Source organism: Piliocolobus tephrosceles, chromosome 15 (assembly GCF_002776525.5).
Source record: "Piliocolobus tephrosceles isolate RC106 chromosome 15, ASM277652v3, whole genome shotgun sequence".
NCBI lineage: Eukaryota > Metazoa > Chordata > Mammalia > Primates > Cercopithecidae > Piliocolobus > Piliocolobus tephrosceles.
The window spans coordinates 32,684,454-32,703,047 of record NC_045448.1 but is presented as its reverse complement, the minus strand read 5'-3'; the positions used below and the strand labels follow the sequence as shown (position 1 = coordinate 32,703,047).

Below are 18,594 nucleotides of genomic sequence, written 5' to 3'. Positions count from 1 at the left end.
GCTGAGGCAGGAGAATGGCGTGAACCCGGGAGGCGGAGCTTGCAGTGAGCCGAGATGGCGCCACTGCACTCCAGCCTGGGCAACACAGCGAGACTCTGTCTCAAAAAATATATATATAATGGCACTGTACACAAATGTGGAGTTTGTCAAAGACAAGCATAACAATAAAATGCTGACAAATAAAATGTGATTGGTGTACTAAATGTCAATATAATTTATCTTTTTTTTTTCTTTTTTTTTTGAGACAGGGCTCACTGTGTCACCCAGGTTGGAGTGCAGTGGCACACACTTGGCTCATTGCAACCTCCACCTCCTGAGTTCAAGGGATCCTCCCAGCTCAGCCTCCCGAGTAACCGGGACTACAGGGATATGCCACCATTCCCAGCTAATTGTTCTATTTTTTGTAGAAACGTAGTTTCACTGTGTTGTCCAGGCTGGTCTTGAACTCCTGGACTCAAGTGATTGCCCACCTCAGTCTCCCAAAGTGTTGGGATTACAGCCATGTGACACTGTGCAGCCAACATAATTTATCCTCCTAGGAAAAATGAAATTCAATATGTGCCACTCAGCAAAGAAAATGAAAAGAATTATTATGACACCAAGTCTTATTTATTAAACTCATGCTAAAAAAAAATGTTTTTGTAACAGCTGTCAAGGAGGCAGAACAATAGGCATTCTTAGATCTTGCTGATGCAGGATCAATTACATTATTGGTAGAATCATTTTAGAAAACAATTTGGGCTGGGCACAGTGGCTCACGCCTGTAATCCCAGCACTTTGGGAGGCCGAGGCAGGCGAATTATGAGGTCAAGAGATCGAGACCATCCTGGCCAACATGGTGAAACCACATCTCTACTAAAAATACAAAAAATTAGCTGGGTGTGGTGGCGCACACCTGTAGTCCCAGCTACTTAGGAGGTTGGGGCAGGAGGATTGCTTGAACTCACGAGGCAGAGGTTGCAGTGAGCCAAGATTGTGCCATTGCACTCCAGCCTGGGTGACAGAGCAAGACTCCATCTCAAAAAAAAAAGAAAGAAACAATTTGGCACTATCTTTGTGAACATTCATATATCCTCGACTCAGTACTTCCATCCTAGATATGGAGCCCAGAGAAATTCTTGAAGAGATACATCAAGAACGAGATACATAAATATCCACAGTAATATTGTGTATAACAGGAAAAATCTGGAAACAATCCAAACGCCCAAAAGGAAAATGACTAATTGTTGTATAATCATCCAACAGAATGCTATACTGCAAAGTAAACTGCAGCTACATATAACAACATGAATCACAGGAATACAATAATGAGAGAAAATAAGCACATCACAGAGGACTATATGTTTATTATAAGATACCACTTTTATAAAGCTCAAAAGCAAGCAAATTTAAGCAACTGACTTACAAGCATACAAAACATGAATTAAAATTTTTTAAAAAAGGCAACAAAATCACAAACATGAGATTCAGAATAACAGTTGACTTTTCACCAGTGTTAGTTTTATTATTAGACTATTCCAAATGGAATATTAAATATTCTTAATATATGGAATATATGAAATATTCCACATATAATTATAATATATGGAATATATATATGTGGACATATAATATATATGGAATGTAATTCCAAATATTCCATATATTAATTTAACAAATTTTAAAGGGCATATAAATGTATATAAATATTCCATACATTCAGAATGAAAACAGGCCAGGCATGGCAGCTAATGCATATAATCCCAGCACTTAGGGAGGCTGAGGCAGGTGGATCACGAGGTCAGGAGTTCAAGACCAGCCTGGCCAAGATGGTGAAACCCCATTCTACTAAAAATACAAAAATTAGCCAGGCATGGTGGCAAATGCCTGTAACCTCAGCTACTCGGGAGACTGAGACAGAGAACTGCTTGAACCTGGGAGGCAGAGGTTACAGTGAGCCAAGATCGTGCCACTGCACTCCCACCTAGGCAAAAGAGCAAGAATCCATCTAAAAAAAAAAAAAAAAAAAAAAAAAGAAAACACTGCCTTATAAAATAGTAACATATCCTTATAATTTTCAATACTGTTTAAGGATTTTATAATGATCATAAATTGCTTATATAATAATTTTTAAATGAACCAATTTTTAGTGTTGGAAAAGAAAAAAATCAATGAATGGAAGAGGAAAGAACTATGAAATTATTTTTTTAAAAACACCTACAAGACAAACACACATGAATGCATACAAGCAGTCAGGTAGAATGAAGTGTAAGAGAGGCGGGGCAAGTTCCATCATTTCGTCTTCAGGTAAAAATCCAACTCAAGCAGGAGGCCAGTGAACAGCAAGTGTCTAGGGAAGGAGCCTGAAGCTATCCCCACTGTTGTGCCAATCTACTATGTATAAGAATTCACCTTCTCAGGCTAGGCACAGTGGCTCGCGGCTATAATCCCAGCACTTTGGGAGGCTGAGGCGAGTAGATCACCTGAGGTCAGGAGTTCGAGACCAGCTTGGCCAACATGGTGAAACCCTGTCTCTACTAAAAATACAAAAATTAGCTGAGCATGGTGGGCAGGCGCCTGTAATCCCAGTTACTCAGGAGGCTGAGGCAAGAGAATTGTTTGAACCTGGGAGTTGGAGGTTGCAGTGAGTCAAGATTGCACCATTGCACTCCAGCCTGGGACGACAGAGCGAGACTCTGTCTCAAAAGAAAAAAAAAAATTCTGTCACTGGAATCAATAATGTTACAGGAAAATTGCTTTGGATTTAGAAACAGAACTCTGTATGTGCGATCCATTTTAAAATAAAAAGGAACTGTAGAACTGAATTCAACTTTTATATAAATGAAAACTTACTGTTGCATATATGAAGTAAAATGCTATGTGGTGAACACTAAAGAGTGAGTTCTACTGAATTAAAAGAATAAGATTTTGGCTGGGCGCAGTGGCTCACCCCGTAATCCTAGTACTTTGGGAGGCCAAGGCGGGTGGATCACCTGATGTCAGGAGTTCAAGACCACCTGGTCAACACGGTGAAACCCTGTCTCTACTACAACTACAAAAATTAGCCAGGTGTGGTGGCACATGCCTGTAATCCTAGCTGCTTGGGAGGCTGAGGCAGGAGAATTGCTTGAACCTGGGAGGCCGAGGTTGCAGTGAGCCAAGATTGCACCACTGCACTCCAGCCTGGGCAACAGTGCAAGACTGTCTCAAAAAAAAAAAAAAGAACAATATTTTTTTCAAATGCTCCCTTTCTTAAATTGCCTATTACTAATTTAACTGGTATCAATATTATAGCTTTATGGGGGATTCTATTTTGAACATTAATAAATCTTTTGATGACAAATGGGATATTCATTTAGTCTAAAAGTACCTTTCAAGGAAGTTGTTTTTTTTTGAAAAAGTTTTTTTTTTGAAAAAGTTTTTTTTTTTGAAAAAGAAGTTGTTTTTTTTTTTTTGAGACAGAGTTTCACTCTGTCACCCAGGCTAGAGTGCAGTGGCGTGATCTCGGCTCACTGCAACCTCCACCTCCCAGGTTCAAGCAATTCTCCTGCCTCAGGCTCCCGAGTGGCTGGGATTACAAGCGCCCACCACCACACCTGGCTAATTTTTGTATTTTTAGTAGAGACAGGATTTCACTATGTTGGCCAGGCTGGTCTCGAACTCCTAACCTTGGGTGCTCCACCTGCTTCGGCTTCCCAAAGTGCGGGGATTACAGGAGTAAGCCACTGTGCCTGGCCAATAAAATGTTAATTACAAAATAAAAGAATAACTTTGGAGAAGCCTAACAAACACCACTTTCATCGTGTGATCAAAGTTAACATCACCAGTAGAGGGGCAAACCCAAATCATATTCTACTTGCTAGGATGCAATGAGAATAACAAAACTTCATTTCTCTGACATCCCAGCTAAAAACGCATAATGTGGCTGGGTGCAGTGGCTCATGCCTGTAATCCCAGCACTCTGGGAGATCGAGGTGGGCGGATCAGCTGAGGTCAGGAGTTCGAGACCAGCCTGGACAACATGGTGAAACCCCATCTCTACTAAAAATCCAAAAAAAGTAGCCGGGCGTGGTGGTGTGCGCCTGTAATCCCAGCTACTCAGGAGGCTGAGGCAAGAGAATCGCTTGAGCCCAGAAGGTGGAGGCTGCAGTGAGCCAAGATCGTGCCACTGCACTCCAGCCTAGGCAACAATAGCAAAACTCCATCTTGGGGGGGGGGGGGGGGGAATGCATAAGGTGAATCCAACTATTAAAAAAAAATCAGACAAACTCAAATTGAGGGAAAGTCTAAAAATAATGGACTTGTAAATGTCAAGTGTCAAGATCATGCAAGTCAAGCAAAAATGAGGAACTATTCCAGACTGATAACGACTAAAGAGACATGACAACTAAATGTGACACATATATTCTAGACTGGATCTTTTGCTCTAAAAGAGAGTATCTGGACAACTAGCAAAATTTGAATGGGGTCTGAGAGTTAAATGAGAGCAAAGTATGAATGTTAACTTTCTGATTTTGATAGCTGTATTGTGACTATGTACAAATTATTGTTGGAAATATACACCAAATTCTTCAGGAATGATACAGTATCATGTTGGAAACTTATTCTTAAAAGTTATTTGTATTGCCCTGCCCGTAAACATTTTTCACGAATTTGATATTATTTCTAATCAGAAAAAAAAGGAAAAACTATTTTGACCACAGATAAGGTTCTACAGTATTAAAAAATAATCCTATCCTTTGAAATGTAAATATCCTCAAATCTCAAAATAGTCATTCTCACCTGTCTTTAATATTTTATTAAGAATCTACTCCTAGCTAAAGTTAAACAAAGAAATTGTGCTTATAAAGGAAACAGAAGAATACATATACCAACTCATAGGAGATTCATAATGTCTAGTCCTTTAATTGGCTCTCCAAGTATTTCTTCTTGATCTTCATAAGCACTACAAAATTCCCTATTCATCCAGAACTCTTGGAACCTCCTTGAATGAAGATTCTCCACACATAAGAGAATCAATATGCAAAGTGTTCAAAGTAGTCAAGTCAGTCATTAACTTACCAGATTCCAAGGATAATAGCGAGCTCTTCAGCACACAGATCGGGCATCTGAAACTGTTCACAATCTGCTAACTTTATGTCATTCAGAATGGTGTCATCATTGAGCTCAAGATTCTAGTGGAATACAAAAGAAAATACTTAAACCAAAAATTAAATTTTATTCATTCACCGAAATGGCATGTAATAGATTGCTAGAAAGGATAAAGTTAACTTACCTTGTCTACCTATGGTCAATAGGTTGTTTCTTGTGAAACACATATTTGGAAACAATTTACCTTCCAGAAATGAAAGATGTGCCATTCTATACCGCAAGAATGCACTAACAATGACAATAATAGGGATTAACAGCTATCATTCATTGAGCCAAGTATGCAAAAGCCCCTCTGCAGATAACTTTACAAACATTTTTCAAATCCATCCTCACAATAATCACAGACAATAGGCATTTCTATCCCTATTTATTGATGAAAAACAAAGAATCAGATACTTGAAGCTCATCCAAGATTACACTCAAAGTATGTGACAGCATCAGGATTCAAAACTGGATCTTTCTATTCTGCCTCTAAATTCTAATCAAAAACATCAACTTCCCAACTCTGTGTCTCAGCAATATAGTGCGATCAGTTGAGAAATTTCTCACAAATAGCTTGTTATCAATGATGGAAATGCCAAACTGACAAGTTCGTTCTAAAATTTATATGGAAATGCAAATGATCGACAATAACCAAAACAATTTTAAAAAGAATAAAATACAAAGTACTTGATTTCAAGAATTACTATAAAGCCCAGACAGTATGGTACTGGCATAAAGACAGACATACAAAGTGAATGGAACAGAATACAGTCCAAAATGTTAGACCCATGCATATGTGATGGATTGATTTTCAGTAAAAGTACCTAGGTGGCTCAGTAGATAAAGCCTTTCAATAAATGATATTAGAGAGCTTTGGGAGTCCAAGGTGGGAGGAAGCTTGCAGCCAGGAGTTTGAGACCAGCCTGGGCAACACAGCAAGACTCTGTCTCTCCAAAAAAAAAAGTAACTAAATGATGTCAGAACAACTGGATATCCATTTGTAAAAAAAAATGATCCTTCACGTTTATCTCAATCATATACAAAAATTAAATCAAAATTAATCACAGACCTTAATACAGAAGTTAAAACTAAAAAAACTTCTAGAATAAAACATAAAAAAAAAATATTTGTAACCTTGAGATGGAAAGGCATCAGTCCTTAATTAGGACATAAAAAGCATGAATTATAAGAGAAAAACTTCATAAATTGGACTTCATCAGATTAAAAACTTCTGTTCTCTGAAAATTTTGTTAAGAAGACAAAAAGTCAAGCTCCGGATCCAAATATATTGACATAACACGTATCTGAAAAGGGACTTGTATCCAGAATATGAAGAACTCTTAGAACTCAATAAGAAGACAACCCAAATGAAACATGGGCAAAAGAGGCCAGGCATGGTGGCTCACGCCTGTAATCCCAGCACTTTAGGAGGCCAAAGTGGGTGGATCACTTGAGGTCAGGAGTTCAAGACAAGCCTGGCAAACATGGTAAAACCCCATCTCTACCAAAAATACAAAAATCAGCCAGGCATTGTGGCATGTACCTGTACTCCCAGCTACTCAGGAGGCTGAGGCAGGAGAATTGCTTGAACCCAAGAGGTGGAGGTTGCAGTCAGCTGAGATCTTGCCACTGCACTCCAGCCTAGGCAATAGAGTGAGACTCCATTTCAAAAATAAAAAGAGAAGAGAGAGAAAAAAAACTTATATTCACACAAAGACTTACATACATATTTTCTAGGCAGGTTTATTCATAATAGCTGCTAGAAATAACTTAAATGTCCACCAGCAGTTCATACTGGTATTTCAACATGGATGAATCTTAAAACCATTAAGCCAGACACAAAAGATTACATACCGTATGATTCCATTTATTGGAAATTCTAGAAAAGACAGATCTAATCTATGACAGAAAGCAGATTAGAGAGTAACTGACTGCAAAGAACTACGGGGGCACTCTTTGGAGAAACTTTTTTTCATTATAGTGGTGGTTACATGCGTCTAAATTGTTAAATCTCAACAAAGTGTAATTCAAAATAGGTATACTTTATGTAAATTATTCCTCAGTAATCTTGGGTGAAATTTTTTTCTAATTCAACAAAAAAACAAGGAAGAGTTTAGGAGCTAAATGAAGCTAGACAGAAGCTGGGCATAGTGGCTCATGCCTGTAATCCCAGCACTTTGAGAGGCTGAGGTGGGTGGATCACCGGATGTCAGGAGTTCGACACTAGCCTGGCCAGCATGGTGAAGCCCTGTCTCTACTAAAAATACAATTCCCTGGGCATAGTGGCATGTGGCTGTAGTCCCAGCTACTTGGAGACTAAGGCAGGCTACAGAATGAGACATCATCTCAAAAAAAAAGTAAAATATATATTTTCACATTGTAACATTTCTTTTTTTTTTTTTTTTTTTTTCGAGAAAGTCTCACTTAGTCACCCAGACTGGAGTGCAGTGGTGTTGTGACCTCGGCTCACTGCAACCTCCACCTCCCAGGTTCAAGCAGTTCTCCTGCCTCAGCCTCCCAAGTAGCTGGAATTACAGGCACACACCACCACCCCTGGATAATCTTCTCTATTTTTAGTAGAGACATGGTTTCGGCATGTTGGCCAGGTTGGTCTGGAACTCCTGACCTCAAGTGACCCTCCCACCTTGGCCTCCCAAAGTGCTGGGACTACAGGCGGGAGCCACCACACTGAGCCACATTGTAACATTTCCAATCAGGATATATTTTGTAATCACTATAAATGCTTGGTAGTGTTCTTTCCTTTTCCTGAAAAATGGTTATTAAACAGATGGTGTATATTACAATCTAATAATGTGTTTGACACAAGGAAATATGATATATAACCAACTTAACAATTATCTTCCACCCATGAGAATAAAGCTATGTTTCTATATAATCCATACCTACATCATACAACTTGTACTCTCCATCTTCAAGTAGTAATTAACAAAGACCCTAAGATTATCTGAATGTATTTTATTCGCATATAAAAAGATTAAATTCTGGCCGGTGCAGTGGCTCATGCCTATAATCCCAACAGTTTTGGGAGGCTGAGGCAAGTGGATGGCTTGAGCCTAGAAGTTCAAGACCAGCCTGGGCAACATGGTGAAACCCCATCTCTACCAAAAATACAAAAATTAACCAGTCTCATAACCTGGTCTCTAAATAGACAAACAGGTAAACCTTTTTTTTTTAATTTTTTTTTGAGACAGAGTCGCACTCTGTCACCCAGGCTGGAGTGCAGTGGCACAATCTCGGCTCACTGCAAGCTCTGCCTCCCAGGTTCACGCCACTCTCCTGCCTTAGCCTCCCAAGTAGCTGGGACTACAGGCACCCGCCACCACACCCAGCTAATTTTTTGTATTTTTAGTAGAGACGGGGTTTCACTATGTTAGCCAGGATGGTCTCGATCTCCCGATCTCATGATCCGTCCGCCTCAGCCTCCCAAAGTGCTGGGATTACAGGCATGAGCCACCTCGCCTAGCCAATATTTTTAAAATAAAATAAAATAATCCTGAAAAAATTTCTGATAGTCACATGTAATATGTTACAAATGTTAACCATATTAACCCTGTAACATGTGTTATATGGTTAATCCCAGTGGGAGTTGAAGCAGGAAGATTGCTTGAGCCCAGGAGTTTGAAACAAACCTGGGCAATATAGTGAGACATCATCTCCATTTAAGAAGAAAGAAAGCAAGAAAGCAAGCAAGCAAGCAAGAAAGCAAGAAAGCAAGCAAGAAAGAACAAACAAGCAAAAAAAAATTAAATTCTGTATTAAATTGTACATCATTTTCATACATTTCTCATAATACTCATCATATCCTATTTATCACCAGGAGATAATTTTCTTTTTTCTTTTTTCTTTTTTTTTTTCCAAAGGGAATTTTGCTCTTGTTGCCCAGGCTGGAGTTCAATGGTGCAATTGCACTCATTGCTCATTGCAACCTCCACTTCCCAGGTCCAAGCAATTCTCCCACCTCAACCTCCCAAGTTGCTGGGATTACAGGCATGCGCCACCACAACAGGCTAATTTTGGTTTTATGGGTTTTTTTTCTTTTTTTTTTTTGAGACGGAGTCTTGCTCTGTCGCCCAGGCTGGAGTGCAGTGGCATGATCTCGGCTCACTGCAAGCTCCGCCTCCCGGCTGGATTCACACCATTCTCCTGCCTCAGCCTCCTGAGTAGCTGGGACTACGGGCACCTACCACCACACCCGGTTAATTTGTTTTGTAGTTTTAGTAGAGACAGGATTTCACCATGTTAGCCAGGATGATCTCCTGACCTCGTGCACCCGCCTTAGCCTCCCAAAGTGCTGGAATTACAGGCGTGAGCCATTGCACCTGGCCTAATTTTGCATTTTTAATAGAAACAGGGTTTCACTATTTAGGTCAGACTAGGCTCTAACTCCTGACCTCAAGTGATCCACCCACCTCAGCTTTCCGAAGTGTTGGGATTACAGGCATGAGCCACCATGTTAGGCCAATCACTGGGAGATAATTTTCTATAGGACAACTCCACATTAAAAAACAATAAACACAGCAGGGCACGGTGGCTCACATCTGTAATCCCAGCCCTTTGGGAGGCCGAGACAGGCACATCACCTGAGGTTGCAAGTTCAAGACCAGCCTGATCAACATGGAGAAACCCCATCTCTACTAAAAATACAAAATTAGCCAGGCGTGGTGATGAATGCCTGCAATCCCAGCTACTTGGGAGGCTGAGGCAGAAGAATTGCTTGAACCCGGGAGGCGAGGTTGCATTGAGCTGAGATCGCTCCACTACACTCCAGCCTGGGCAATAGAGTGAGACTCCGTCTCAAAAAACAAAAAAGAAAAAAAAGTAGCTGGGGGTTCCTGGGATCAGAAAACACATGCATAAATGCTAAAGGGCTCCATGGAAGCAGCTGGAGTGGACTATAATTAGGTAAACTGACCAAGAGTCATAATTCAAACTAAAGAAGAGAATTCATTAGACATGTCAAATAAACATACTAAGGCAACCACCACCCAATGACAGAGAAACAAAAGCTCGATCACAAAACTAGTGAAAAGGAATTCTGATAATCTGTTTATATATTTAGAAAAAGCCTAAGAGATTCCAAGAGAAGACAAACATAAGGAAACATGACAGCAGATAGAAAAATTGGTCTCCACCCAGTATGTCTTTTGAATTTCTAAAAGAGGGGTAATATATAACTAACTGCATTACTAATTCATAGTTACTGAATCCTAAAAGAAAAGGACTATTTATCTCTATATACAGGTTAGGAAAAAAGACGGTTTAAACACGGGTTCTCCCCGACCCATAAACCTTGAAAAGGCAAAAGAAAGAATAAAATGAAGTCCGCCCCCAACCCACTCAGTGTTTCTATGGTACTCACCTGTTGAAATTGTTAGACTCAGGTATTAATTGAATGTAATAACTTGCAATCCTACTTGCCTTGGCTAAATGTTCCTGAGGAGTGGGTGCTGGAGTGAATTCACAATTTGAAAGGACATCCCCTTCCCTTCTTACATCTAGAATCAGTTGTGCCACATAATTTTCCTGGAACCGTGTTCTTTTCCCCAAAGCACCTGAAAAAACAATAAAATGGTATCTACTGAGTTACCTATCAGATCTACTGTACAGTCATGAAGAGCAATATTTTCAGAGTGCTTTAGAGTTTACAAGATATTTTCTCCATTTCACATAAGAAAGTCCTGAGGCCCAGTCTCAGGTTTTAAATGACTTATAAAATTAGAAAGTCATTAAGCTCTAGTACCAGACTCAAACCCAGGATTTCTGCCACTAGATTTCACATACTAATTATTGCATCAAAAAAAAGGTAACACATTGAGTGTTGTAGGTAGAAGAACTATTATTATCTCTTTTTCACAGATGACAAAAACAAAAGTTCTAGAGAATACAATCACTTGTTCATGATCACAGGGCTTCTCAGCATCAGAACCAGAGCTGAAAGACAGGATCTTTTGGTTCTAAATCAACAGTTTATTACACTATCTGACTTCATGTAAGACCAAAATTTTTTCATTATGTCTCTGAAATAACTTGCTGCAGAACAGCTGTTTTCCAAACCACTTTAAGGGAAGCAAAAGTTCCAACATCCACTCTCTGGACAAGGTCAGATTACAAAAACCCTTGATCACAGAGACCAGTCTAGGAAGTCTGGATTTTACCCTATTACGAGTCTGGCTCTAAGTTATACATTAACCTTTAAATATATTATGCTAAATATAGACACTGAAATTGTTCAACACAGCTTACTATTTCATTTTTATTTTATTTATTTATTTGTTGTTATGAGACGGAGTCTTGCTCTGTCACCAGGTTGTAGTGCAGTGGCACGATCTCGGCTCACTGCAACCTCCCACTCCCTGGTTCAAGTGAATCTCCTGCCTCAGCCTCCCGAGTAGCTGAGATTACAGGCTGGTGCCACTACGTCTAGCTAATTTTTGTATTTTTAGTGAGGCGGGGTTTTGCCATGTTGGCCAGGATGGTCTCAATCTCCTGACCTCATGATCTGCCCGCCTTGGCCTCCCAAAGTGCTGGGATTACAAACGTGAGCCACAGCACCCGACCACAGCTTACTTTTTATAGTAAGGGTATAGATGAGTGGAAAAAAAGAATAAACTGATTCTCGTATTTGTGAACACCACATTTGTATTTCTAAGTTCTTCAACCCTAACTTAGAAAACAAAATATGAAGAACTAGCTAGTAAATATACCAACAATTAAGTATTATGCCATCAATAGTCCCAAAAAAGCCTCCTAGGATCAAAATATTTAAAAACATAACTTCTGAAACTAACCTCACAAGATACATTACTTATATTTTCATATATAGACAACTTACACATGGCCATTGTTCCAACTGATACATGGCCATTGTTTCAAGTTACAAGCTCAATATTAAACAATTTTACCCCCACACACAATGTAACAAAACGTAGCTACGATCTGAGACAAGCCCACAAAATCATATTTATTCAAAATATATTGGAAGGATTTTACTTATAGAACTAGCTCGATAAGAAGCAGAGAATGTGGGCTGGGCATGGTGGCTCACGCCTGTAATCCCAGCACTTTGGGAGGCCGAGGTAGGCAGATCACTTGAGGTCAGGAGTTGAAAACCAGACTGGTCAACATGGTGAAACCCCATCTCTACTAAAAATACAAAAAAAAAAAAAAATTAGACAGGCATGGTGGCGGGCACTGTAATCCCAGCTACTCAGGAGGCCGAGGAAGGAGAATTGCTCAAACCTGGGAGACTGAGGTTGCAGTGAGCTAAGATGGCGCCACTGCACTCCAGCCTGGGCAACAGAGGGAGACTCATTCTCAAAAAAATAAAGCAAGATGGAAGGAATAGGTGGGTATTTACAAGAAAGGGCAATGCAGAGAGGCCAAACTTAGTCAGGAAAGGCATCTATGGGCCCATCCCCCAAAGGCTCAAAAGCATGTTTCTGTACTGCCTGGCTGCTATCTATTACTAACACCTCTAAATAGATCAGTGCTATAAATGGAAAACTCTAGAAATAAGGAAAATATATCATTTCAAATTTGTTACAAACTATAAATTTGTAAATGAAACCTTTAAAGTCTACTTTTGTGAAGCAAATAGGATATAGAAAATCAAATACCAACATACAATACAAACTGCCAATGTATACAGTTTTATCATAAAAATAAAATCAATTATCCACAAAAAATAAAAGTCTTACCTGTCAAATCAATTTGTAATTGGCTGATGTCCTTAGCAATATTCAACTGATCTTTTGCTTTTCTGTACTCATAATAATATAAAAACACATATGCACATTCCAGATGGAATTGAATAGCCAAATATCGACCTGAATCATCTACAAACAGATTCTGTAGTTTCATCACTGTAAGACAAAAGATAAAACATTAAAAATTATGAGAATAAAAATATATTAATGTGTAAAATAGAGTCTATAATACATAAAGTATATAGTACATAGTCTCGGTTGTTAAATAATTTTAAACGTTAAGACGTGAGGAATACAGGAACACTAATAGTTACCAGCCAGCATTCTCTGAGCACTTACATGCTCCAGACATGAGCTAAGGACATTATGTACACTATCTCCTTTATTCCACACAATCCTGGGAGATATGATTCATAACCCTGCTCTTTCTCAGAGGATTTGTCTTAACCATGCAAAAAAAAACAAAAAATTGGTGGGGGGACGGGCGCAGTGGCTCACACCTGTAATCCCAGTACTTTGGGAGGTTGAAGCGGGCAGATCACGAGGCCAGGCATTCGAGACCAGCCTGACCAACATGGTGAAACTCCATCTCTACTAAAAATACAAAAATTAGCCAGTATGGTGGCGTGTGCCTGTAATCCCAGCTACTCAGGAGGCTGAGGCAGGAGAATCGCTTGAACCCAGGAGGCAGAGATTGCAGTGAGCTGAGATCGCACCACTGCACTCCAGCCTGAGCGGCAGAGCAAGACACTGCCTCCAAAAAAAAAATGGCCAGGGGTGGCTGGCTGTCAAGATGGCCAATAGGAACAGCTCCGGTCTGCAGCTCCCAGAGATATCAAGGCAGAAGGTGGGTGATTTTTGCATTTCCAAGTGAAGTACCAGGCTCATCTCTCTAGGACTAGTTAGACAGTGGGTGCAGCCCATGGAGGGCAGGCCAAAGCAGGGTGAGGAGTCACCTCACCCAGGAAGCACAAGAGTTCTGGGAACTCTTTCCCCTAGCCAAGGGAAGTCCTGAGGTACTGTACCATGAGAAACGGTGCATTCTGGCCCAGATACTAAGCTTTTCCCATGTTCGCAACCCGCAGACCAGGAGATTCCCTTGGGTGCGTGCCTACGCCACCAGGGCCCTGGGTTTCAAGCACAAAACTGGGCAGCCATTTGGGCAGACACCAAGCTAGCTGCAAAAGTTCTTTTTCATACCCCAATGGCTCCTGGAATGCCAGCAAGACACAAGAGCCGTTCACTCCCCTGGAAAGGGGCCTGAAGTCAAGGAGCCAAGTGGTCTAGCTCAGCTGATCCCACCCCCACGAAGCCCAGCAAGTTATGATCCACTGGCTTGAAATTCTCACTGCCAGTACAGCAGTCTAGTTGACCTGGGATGCTCTAGCTTGGTGGAGGCAGAGGTGTTCGCCATTACTGACGCTTGAGTAGGTGGTTTTCCCCACATAGTGTAAACAAAGAATCTCCGGGACACAGCTAAAGCAGTGTTTAGTGGGAAATTTGTAGCACTAAATGCCCATAGGAGAGAGCGGGAAAGATCTAAAATCGACACCATAACATCACAATTGAAAGAACTAGAGAAGCAAGAGCAAACACATTCAAAGGCTAGCAGAAGGCAAGAAATAACTAAGATCACAGCAGAACTGAAGGGGACAGAGACACGAAAAACCCTTTGAAAAAAATCAATGAATATAGGAGCTGGTTTTTTGAAAAGGTTAACAAAATAGATAGACCACTAGCCAGATTAATAAGGAAGAAAAGAGAGAAGAATCAAATAGATGCAGTAAAAAGTGATAAAGGGGATATCACCACTGATCCCACAGAAATAGAAACTACCATCAGAGAATACTATAAACACCTCTACGCAAATAAACTAGAAAATCTAGAAGAAGGCCGGGAGCCGTGGCTCAAGCCTGTAATCCCAGCACTTTGGGAGGCTGAGACGGGCGGATCACCAGGTCAGGAGATCGAGACCATCCTGGCTCACACGGTGAAACCCTGTCTCTACTAAAAAATACAAAAAACTAGCCAGGCAAGATGGCGGGCGCCTGTAGTCCCAGCTACTCGGGAGGCTGAGGCAGGAGAATGGCGTAAACCCGGGAGGCAGAGCTTGCAGTGAGCCAAGATTGCGCCACTGCACTCCAGCCTGGGCGACAGAGCAAGACTCGGTATCAAAAAAAAAAAAAAGAAAATCTAGAAGAAATGGATAAATTCCTGGACACATATACCCTCCCAAGACTAAACCAGGAAGAAGTCAAATCCCTGAAAAGACCAATAACAAGTTCTGAAATTGAGACAGTAATTAATAGCCTACCAACCAAAAACAGCCCAGGACCAGATGGATTCACAGCCAAATTCTACCAGAGGTACAAAGAGGAGCTGGTACCTTCCTTCTGAAACTATTCCAATCAATAGAAAAAGAGGGAATCCTCCCTAACTCATTTTATGAGGCCAGCATCATCCTGATACCAAAGCCTGGCAGAGACACAACAAAAAAAAGAAAATTTCAGGCCAATATCCCTGATGAACTTTGATGCGAAAATCCTAAATAAAATACTGGCAAACTGAATCCAGCAACACATCAAAAAGCTTATCCACCACAATCAAGTTGGCTTCATCCCTGGGATGCAAGGCTGGTTCAACAGATGCAAATTAATAAATGTAATCCATCACATAAACAGAACCGAGACAAAAACCACATGTTTATCTCAACAGATGCAGAAAAGGCCTTCAATAAACTTCAACACACTTTCATGCTAAAAACTCTCAATAAACTAGGTATTGATGGAATGGATCTCAAAATAATAACAGGTATTTATGACAAACCCACAGCTAATATCATACTGAATGGGCAGAAGCTGGAAGCATTCCCTTTGAAAACTGGCACAAGACAAGGATGCCCTCTCTCATCACTCCTATTCAACATAGTATTGGAAGTTATGGCCAGGGCAATCGGTCAAGAGAAAGAAATAAAGGGTATTCAAATAGGAAGAGAGGAAGTCAATTTGTCTCTGTTTGCACATGACATTATCATATATTTAGAAAACCCCATGGTCTTAGCCCAAAATCTCCTTAAGCTGATAAGCAACTTCAGCAAAGTCTCAGGATACAAAATCAATCTACAAAAATCACACATGTTCCTATACACCAATAATAGAGAGCCAAATCATTAGTGAACTCCCATTCAAAATTGCTACAAAGAAAATAAAATACAACTTACAAGGGATGTGAAGGACCTTTTCAAAAGGAGAACTACAAACCACTGCTCAAGGAAATAAGAAAGGGCACAAACAAATGGAAAAACATTCCATGCTCATGGATAGGAAGAATCAATATTATGAAAATGGCCATACTGCCCAAAGTAATTTATAGATTCAGTGCTATCCCCATCAAGCTACCATCAACTTTCTTCACAGAACTAGAAAAAAACTACTTTAAATTTCATATGGAACCAAAAAGAGCCTGTATAGCCAAGACAATCCTAAGCAAAAAGAACAAAGCTGGAGGCATCACACTACCTGACTTCAAACTACATTACAAGGCTACAGTAACCAAAACAGCATTGTACCAGTACCAAAACAAATATATAGACCAATGAAACAGAGCAGAGGCCTCAGAAATAACGCCAAACATCTACAACCATTTGATCTTTGACAAACATGACAAAAACAAGCAACAGGGAAAGAATTCCCTATTTAATAAATGGTGTTGGGAAAACTGGCTAGCCATATGCAGAAAACTGCAAATGGACCCCTTCCTTACATCTTACACAAAAATTAACTCAAGATGGATTAAATACTTAAACTTATAAGACATAAAACCATAAAAATCCTATTAGAAAACCTAGGCAATACCATTCAGGACATAGGCATGGGGCAAGGACTTCATGACTAAAACACCAAAAGCAATGGAACAAAAGCCAAAATTGACATATGGGATCTAATTGAACTAAAGAGCAATTAGTACAGCAAAAGAAACTACCATCAGAGTGAACAGGCAACCTACAGAATGAGAGAAAAGTTTTGCAATCTACCCATCTGACAAAGGGCTAATATCCAGAATCTACAAAGAACTTAAACAAATTTACAAGAAAAAACAACTCCATCAAAAAGTGGGCGAAGGATATGAACAGACATTTCTCAACAAAAGACTTATGAGGTCAATAAACATGAAAAAAAGCTCATGATCACTGCTCATTACAGAAATGCAAATCAAAACCACACTGAGATACCACCTCATGCCAGTTAGAATGGCGATCATTAAAAAGTCGGGAAACAACAGATGCTGGAGAGGATGTGGAGAAATAGGAATACTTTTACACTGTTGGTGGGAATGTAAATCAGTTCAACCATTGTGGAAGACAGTGTGGCAATTCCTCAAGGATCTAGAACCAGAATTACCATTTGACCCAGTAATCCCGTTCCTGGGTATATACCCAAAGGATTATAAATCATTCTACTATGAAAACACATGCACACATATGTTTACTGCAGCGCTGTTCACAATAGCAAAGACTTGGAGTCAACCCAAATGCCCATCAATGATAGACTGGATAAAGAAAATGTGGCACATATACATTATGGAATACTATGCGGCTATAAAAAAGGATGAGTTCATGTCCTCTGCAGTGACATGGATGAAGATGGAAACCATCATTCTCAGCAAACACAGGAACAGAAAACCAAACACTGTATGTTCTCATAGGAGTTGAACAATGAGAATACATGGACACAGGGAGGGGATAATCATGGTGGGTAGGGGACTAGGGGAGGGATGGCATTAGGAGAAATACCTAATGTAGATGATAGGTTGATGGACGCAGCAAACCACCATGGCACGTGCATACCTATGTAACAAGCCTGCATGTTCTGCACATGTATCCCAGAACTTAAAGTATAATAAAATAAAAATTTTTTTAATGGCAACATAAGGTGTTGATGCAAAGTACCATGAATATGCAACAGTTAAACATATTTATGTGGTATGAAAATGTATGCATGGAAGAAACTGGTTAGAACCAAACATTAAATTGGTAAGATAAAGAAAAAATAAAGAGTTGTACTTCGATGAGACCCTTATAAAAAAGAAAAAAAAAAAAAAAAGAAGCAACACAGAAAATCTGATGAAGAGGATATCAGTTTACAAGTTTTCTTCATAGAGAATGTAGAATTTCTCCCTTGAAAGAAATGGGGAGGCTGGGCATGGTGGCTCACGCTATAATCCAAGTGCTTAGGAAGACCTAGGCGGAAAGATTGCTTGAAGCCAGGAGCTCACGACAAGCCTAAGCAACACAGAGTGGCTTCATTTCAACAAAACAATAAAAACGTTAGTCAGGCATGGTAGAGCATGCCTGAAATTCCAAGTACTCAGGAGGCTGAGGTGGGAGGATCATTTGAACCCAAAAGTTCAAGGTTGCAGTGAGTTATGACTGTGCTACTGCATTCCAGTCTAGGTGACAGACTAGACCCTGTCTCTAAAAATCAAAGAAAAAGGGAAACAGATAAACATCCATGTATCTAATACAATATGAACATCAAATAAAGAATAAGTGAATATTAGCTTGGCAGTCAGATTCCAATTTATTTCTCTCAATATCTAAGATGAAAAGAATGGAGGATAATAACCTAGTAAAACAGCATCTGAAATAAAATGACTGTCAAAATTAATTACATATGGCCGGGCGCGGTGGCTCAAGCATGTAATCCCAGCACTTTGGGAGGCCGAGACGGGCGGATTACCAGGTCAGGAGATCGAG

At 40.0% G+C, this 18,594-nt stretch overlaps 1 protein-coding gene across 4 annotated transcripts in view; it reads right to left on the bottom strand.

The window, feature by feature from the left end:
- TTC27 (tetratricopeptide repeat domain 27) overlaps positions 1-18,594 on the bottom strand; it is a 191,910-nt gene that overhangs the window by 138,337 nt on the left and 34,979 nt on the right. For all 4 annotated transcript variants that reach the window (XR_002732440.1, XM_023216383.1, XM_023216384.2 and 1 more), the window contains 3 exons: positions 12,831-12,995; positions 10,552-10,685; positions 5,041-5,153 (listed from right to left, as the gene is read on the bottom strand). Coding sequence is in view for 3 of the 4 variants with exons in the window: in XM_023216383.1 (XP_023072151.1) it covers positions 5,041-5,153; positions 10,552-10,685; positions 12,831-12,995 (412 nt within the window). In the remaining variant the exon portion in view is untranslated. The remainder of the gene's footprint in view (positions 1-5,040; positions 5,154-10,551; positions 10,686-12,830; positions 12,996-18,594) is intronic.